The sequence below is a fragment of the Triticum aestivum genome, chromosome 3B (genome assembly GCF_018294505.1).
Source record: "Triticum aestivum cultivar Chinese Spring chromosome 3B, IWGSC CS RefSeq v2.1, whole genome shotgun sequence".
Lineage (NCBI taxonomy): Eukaryota > Viridiplantae > Streptophyta > Magnoliopsida > Poales > Poaceae > Triticum > Triticum aestivum.
The window spans coordinates 840,216,904-840,222,969 of record NC_057801.1 but is presented as its reverse complement, the minus strand read 5'-3'; the positions used below and the strand labels follow the sequence as shown (position 1 = coordinate 840,222,969).

The 6,066-nt window shown below is 42.5% G+C and overlaps 1 protein-coding gene across 1 annotated transcript in view; it reads left to right on the top strand.

Moving 5' to 3' along the window:
- Positions 1-3,811, top strand: part of LOC123067009 (wall-associated receptor kinase 3) — a 6,202-nt gene extending 2,391 nt beyond the window's left edge. Inside the window, exons 3-5 of the mRNA XM_044489971.1 lie at positions 868-1,758; positions 1,865-1,888; positions 2,283-3,811. Of these exons, the coding sequence (XP_044345906.1) occupies positions 868-1,758; positions 1,865-1,888; positions 2,283-3,457 (2,090 nt within the window). The 3' untranslated portion in view covers positions 3,458-3,811. The remainder of the gene's footprint in view (positions 1-867; positions 1,759-1,864; positions 1,889-2,282) is intronic.
- The last annotated feature ends 2,255 nt before the right edge of the window (positions 3,812-6,066 follow it).

Below are 6,066 nucleotides of genomic sequence, written 5' to 3'. Positions count from 1 at the left end.
ACATATGTGCCTTCTATAGTCTCTTGGGCATTTTCAGTCATTCATAGATTTTCAGCTATAATTTCGTTGTTGATTTTTTGTATATATTTGAACTACTGGCGCCAAAACCTTTAGAACAAGATCAATCTTGCATAATTTTCAAACACGTTTAAATTTCTACATTTCAATCTACTTATTACAATCAATCAATATTAGTGTGGGAAAATAATTTTTTAAATCTCAAAGTTTCAATTTTTCAACTAATACATGCTTCAGTGAAGTATTTTATTTGAAATAAGTGAAATTAGTATTTAAAATGAGTGGAATTCTTTTATCTTTTTCGAATGTTGAAATCAATTTATTTTTAATGAGTGATTTTGTTCTGAAATGAGTTGATTATTATTTTCAATTGTGTGAAATCAGTGTTTCTAGATGAGTGAAATCTGTTTTTTTCAATTAAGTGAAATCTATTATTTGAAATTGGTAAAATAAAGTTTAGGTGAAATGTATCCATTGTTGGCCTTATTTTAAAGGTCTTGTCGTCTGTAACTCAAATATATAGTCGGATTAATGGTTTAAAAGATATCAATCTCCAAAATATTCGCTATAAATATAATAGCAGTCTGTTCTGTGGGAGAGTGACATGTGAAGGTTTAAATGCCACGCTACTCCACACATACAAATTCTGACAAAGATGCATGGACATGTAGAGGTGTCCACAGCAGGTTTGTATTTTTAGGTGCGAAAATGATTGGCTAGCTTCTACTCTAAAAAGTGCACTAATCTACCAGTACTATTGTAAAAGGATCCATGCTCCGCTTTATAGATAAAGCCTGATTCGAGAGAATTGAAGTCAATGAATAATGACGCAGCTACTTTCTGTAATAGGTAACTGCAGGACGACCTGCGGCGACGTAGATGTGCCGTACCCATTCGGCATTGGCTCTGCCGATTGCTACTGGCCAGGGTTCAACCTCATCTGTGATATAAGCCAACAACCACCAAAGTTACTCATCGTTCTCCAGGACCCCAGCGACCCTGACATCGGCAAGGACTGCTCCATCCAGGTCAGGGAGATCTCCCTCCGAAACAACACAGTGAGCGTCCTCCGCAGCAACGCCATCAGCCGTATCGAACCCACCGACTCAACCAGTTTTTTAATGTTTGGCAACTACTCGGAGGCGCCCTACTCACTATCGACTAGCAACGAGTTCATCCTATCAGGCTGCAACCTTCAGGAACAAGTCCAGATCGGAGATGGCCCCGAGGATTTCATCAGCGGTTGTGCCTCCTTCTGCTCCTCCAAAGTTAGTGACACCAACGTCGAAACCGCGCTGCGTCGTACAGGCAGAAACTGCAACGGCATGGGCTGCTGCCAGGCGCATATCTCCATGTCCTCCAATGGCTTGCCTACGGCGTGGATGTATCAAAAGATCAACAAGAACGGCGACCAGGAGGCGACATTGCAGCCCGCATACATGCTAATCGCAGAGGAGGGGTGGTTTGATCAGCGGCGGTTGTCCAAGGATATGGCAGGGCGGGAAGAATCCGAAACGGACAAGGTGCAGGTTCCCCAAGTTCTGCAATGGGAGGTCGTGCAGGGCTTGCCGCGACCAGCTGACATGAAGGCGCACCCAGGCTGTCCAGCGGAGGTAGCCCTCGAGCTCTGCAAGAGCAAGAACAGCTACTGCAAACGAGGGAGCATAGGCTATTTATGCCAGTGCATGGATGGCTACCACAAACCGGGCAGCAACCCCTACCTTGACGACGGATGCAAAGGTTAGAACATGTATCTACGATTCTAATATATATATTGACGCTATTAATATCCTTGTTCTTCTTCTTCTATAGTTTTTAACCTAGTGTATTTCACTTTTGCCTACAGGTGGCCACAAGCCTTTATCTACAAGTGAGAAATGCTGGAACTTTCCTCCTAGTGTCGATACATATTGTATCACTTGGTATTTATTTAAGCAATACATATTAGCATTCTATAGTGTCGATACTAATCGACTTAATTTGCTTCTTCCCATTAAAATGCTTGCTCATTACTTGTAATCAATAAGAAGAGAACTTGATGTATGTTTCTTGGTCCAACTTGAACTCTCACATTCAAAATTATTTGTCTCAAACTCTGAACTACCTGAAAACCATTTTCTTCTTGCCATATGAACTCACGAAGCCAAAAGGTTACTTGAGTGAACTACTTTTATTACTCCTGCTGCTGAGTAACTGTAGACCAGGTGTATAATACTATGATCTCATGATAGGCAAAATTACTAATACAATGTACATCTTTGTAGGTATATACCTCGCCATAGGAGTTGCTGTTGGGGCAGGCATCATACTATTTGTTGTTGCTGGATCTTTCACACATAAGAAATTCAAACATCGAAAAGCACAGATGTTGAAACAGAAGTTCTTCGAGAAAAATCGTGGACAATTGTTGAGACAATTGGTATCACAAAGAGCTGATATTGCAGAAAGAATGATTATAACCTTAGATGAGCTTGAGAAGGCAACAAACAAATTTGATAAGGCCCGTGAGCTTGGTGGTGGGGGGCATGGTACAGTCTACAAAGGGATCTTATTAGATCTCCATGTTGTGGTCATCAAGAAACCAAAGATGGCGATTCAAAAGGAGATTGATGAGTTCATTAATGAGGTTGCTATTCTATCACAGATCAACCATAGAAATGTTGTAAAACTCTATGGATGTTGCCTTGAAACAGAGGTCCCCATGTTGGTCTATGAGTTTATATCCAACGGTACACTTTATGATCATCTTCATGTTGATGGGCCAAAATCGTTGTCATGGAATGATAGGCTACGGATAGCAATTGAGACTCCCAGATCTTTAGCCTATCTTCACTCAACAACTTCAGTACCCATCAGCCATAGAGATATCAAGTCTGCTAACATACTTTTGGATGATACTCTAACAGCAAAAGTCGCAGACTTTGGAGCTTCAAGATATGTTCCGGTGGATAGATCAGGAGTCACAACAAGAGTGCAAGGTACAAGAGGATATCTAGACCCAATGTATTTCTATACAGGGCGTCTCACGGAAAAGAGTGATGTGTACAGCTTCGGTGTCCTGCTTCTGGAGTTATTGACTAGAAAGAAACCATTTTCATACATCTCTTCTGAAGAGGAAGGCCTTGTCACACACTTTTCTACCTTATTCACACAAGGCAATTTGTCCGAGATAATAGATCCCCAAGTTATGGAAGAGGGAGGCAGAGAAATGGAAGAAGTTGCAGCACTTGCAGTAATGTGTATAACATTAAGAGGAGAGGATCGTCCGTCGATGAAGCAGGTGGAGATCAAACTCGAAGGCACTCAAGCATCCAGGGGACATGAGAAGGGTAATGTACGAAACTGTCCGCCTACTGTTGATGGAAGTAGGAGCGAAGAATTATCCAGGCAGTATAGTATGGAAGAAGAGTTCATGTTATCGTCAAGGTATCCTCGGTAGTTCTGCTTAAGCCCGAGCTCATCACTACATTGGTTTTCTTTTTCTTCTTTTTTTGCGGGTGCACACATTGGTTTTCAACAGCATGTTTCTGGAGATTCTCCTTTGCCGCATCCATTTCCCTTGTGCAATTGGTCTATTTGCTTCCATGGCAGCTCCTTTTCTTCATCCTGTTTTTTCTCTAAATAAACTTAGTGTTAAGTGTTAACACTCTCTGTAATGTTGTAAACTTGGTTGTAACCAGGTGCTTAGCTATCATCAATGAATCAAAAGAATGTAATGAGCTCACTTTGTTCCGATCAATTGTTCTTTATGTGTGTTTTTCCTGGAGCTACACTAATGTTGAGTTATCCAAAAGGTCAGGAGAAACAAACACCACAATAATGTCTTCCAAGTGCGTGTGTTGCTTCAGACTCCAAAATGTTATGTACAGCAGCAGCAGGACCAACACCCACACTACATATGAGTCAACTCCAACCGCCACAAAGCTCTTATAGATTTGCACCTTCAGCTCTGATGATGAGTCGATAGAAAGACATTATAGTAGTGATTAACAGTATCATAACCCTCTCTTCTTAGATGGTTAATTAGCAGAAGAAGTGCTGAACATAAGCCACCAAATTGGTTGTAAAACATAAGGTTTGATATGTTTTCAGTTATAGCAGCGAAAAATTGTCTGCACGCCACAAACATAACTGATCTCATAGATTATTTCCAAAAAACTGATCTCATAGATGCTGTTATAGGAAATATATTAATTTTTTTAGTTCATGATATTATACTAGTACCATTTGTCTAGCCAAAAATTCAGAAACATTTAGTATGGCTTGGTTCAGGTAAACCTTGTTTCAAAAACTAGTGTTCAAGAGACTACTCTGATCCTTGGTTTGTGGTTGTATTATGGAGAGCAGTTCACTACGGAACTTGTAAATGACAGAATGGTCTGCTTCAGCAATTCACTACCATTTATCGCCAGGTTTTTTTTGCTGCCCAAGAGGTTATTTTGCTGTTTGCTCCTTGGCTCTTGATTGTCTTATTTGATAGCATGTCAATACTGAACTTGTGAATAATAATTAAGCATGTTGAATGAGCACACATCCAGCCTCTGTATGACAAAAAATTAGACGAGGGATTAGAGATAGAACCAAACCGCCCAGGATCTTCACTTTTAGGTCCTTAAATGGCATTGTCTTGGGTTGCCGCCTCGCCCTCATGCGATTGCTCCCTACTAGCCTTGCCGCCGGTTTGCATCGCCACACAGACGCTGCGGTTTGTTGATGACTCGTCGATAGGCATGGGGGGCACGGCCATCTGCGCCGCCGTGGCTATTCCCCTGCCCTATACTCTGCCGCACCGCCGCTTATAACGTTTGCTGACTGTGATGAGAGGCAAGAGGCCGGGTCAGGTTGTGTGATAGGCGCAACTCGTATCGTAGGATTGTAGGATCGTCGGCTCTGCGAGTCATATCTCTCTTGCACAATTGGGCCAGCTATTTTCTTCGAGGGAATTGGGCCATGCACAAGTTTTACTTGCTGAAGTATTATACTGCTATCTTCCTTAACTTCCGAATTTACATATAAAGTGCATTTGCAAAATTCTTGTACAACACCCAACGATACTGACATCTCTCCAAAATGCCACATTGAGATCTGGACTCTCCAAGGCTTGTTTAGGGCCGGCAAAATAATGATAAGCGACGTGACATTTTTCCCTTCGAAAAGGAGGACATACCTGGGGCTCTGCATCACACAATGCACACAGTCATGAGACAATTTTCATCGCAGTAGCAAGCTAGTGCCTTGCCATTGATAATGACCAAATTAAGCATGGTGCTAGAAATATCTATTAATTTACATGTATGGTTGGACAAGCCACATGTCTGCTTGAACGTCACGCTTATACAGAATAAAATCGACATGACACAATCACCTTCCTGTCATCACAAACTTTGATTTTGAAATCGTTGTAGTTTGGTACACGTGTGGTGGGACAAGCCACATGGCAGCTTGAACGCCACGCTCGCCATAAAATCCTTTTGACATAATCACCTTCCCGTCGTAGCAAACTATTTCATCATCGTCGTAGTACACGGCACGACCATCGGCCAATTTTGTGAGATACCTCTTATGAGAAGGAAGATGGCCATATCTTTCGTTGGAGTAATAGATGTGGTTCTTCTGCACGCCGCCACGCCCTTCCGCAAACACCCCTACAGCCGTGGAGCACGTTGGGCCCAAGAATAGTGCGTAGTCATGCAAGCTTGTCATCTCTTCCCACCTATAGTGTGTGTTGACATCGACAACTAGGCGGACTAGCTGAAATAGCCTGAAGAAATACTCCCCGGTCTTGACCGCCATAGTCAGCTTGTTGCCCATCTCAAAGATGTAGATGGCATGCACAGGCGCATAATCATCTTCCTCCCACAAAAGATAAGGAAGGCTTTGGATGACCACGGTCTGGATGGTCGTGACCAGTACAGGTTTATTTGTGCCGCCGCCGATGCCAAACTTGAGCAGTCTGACCTCCTGATAATCTAGCCGGAGCCCGTAGAGCTCCCCATGGCAGAAGGCTATATCCTTGAGGTACCCCATGCCACATGCTTTCACGGTCCA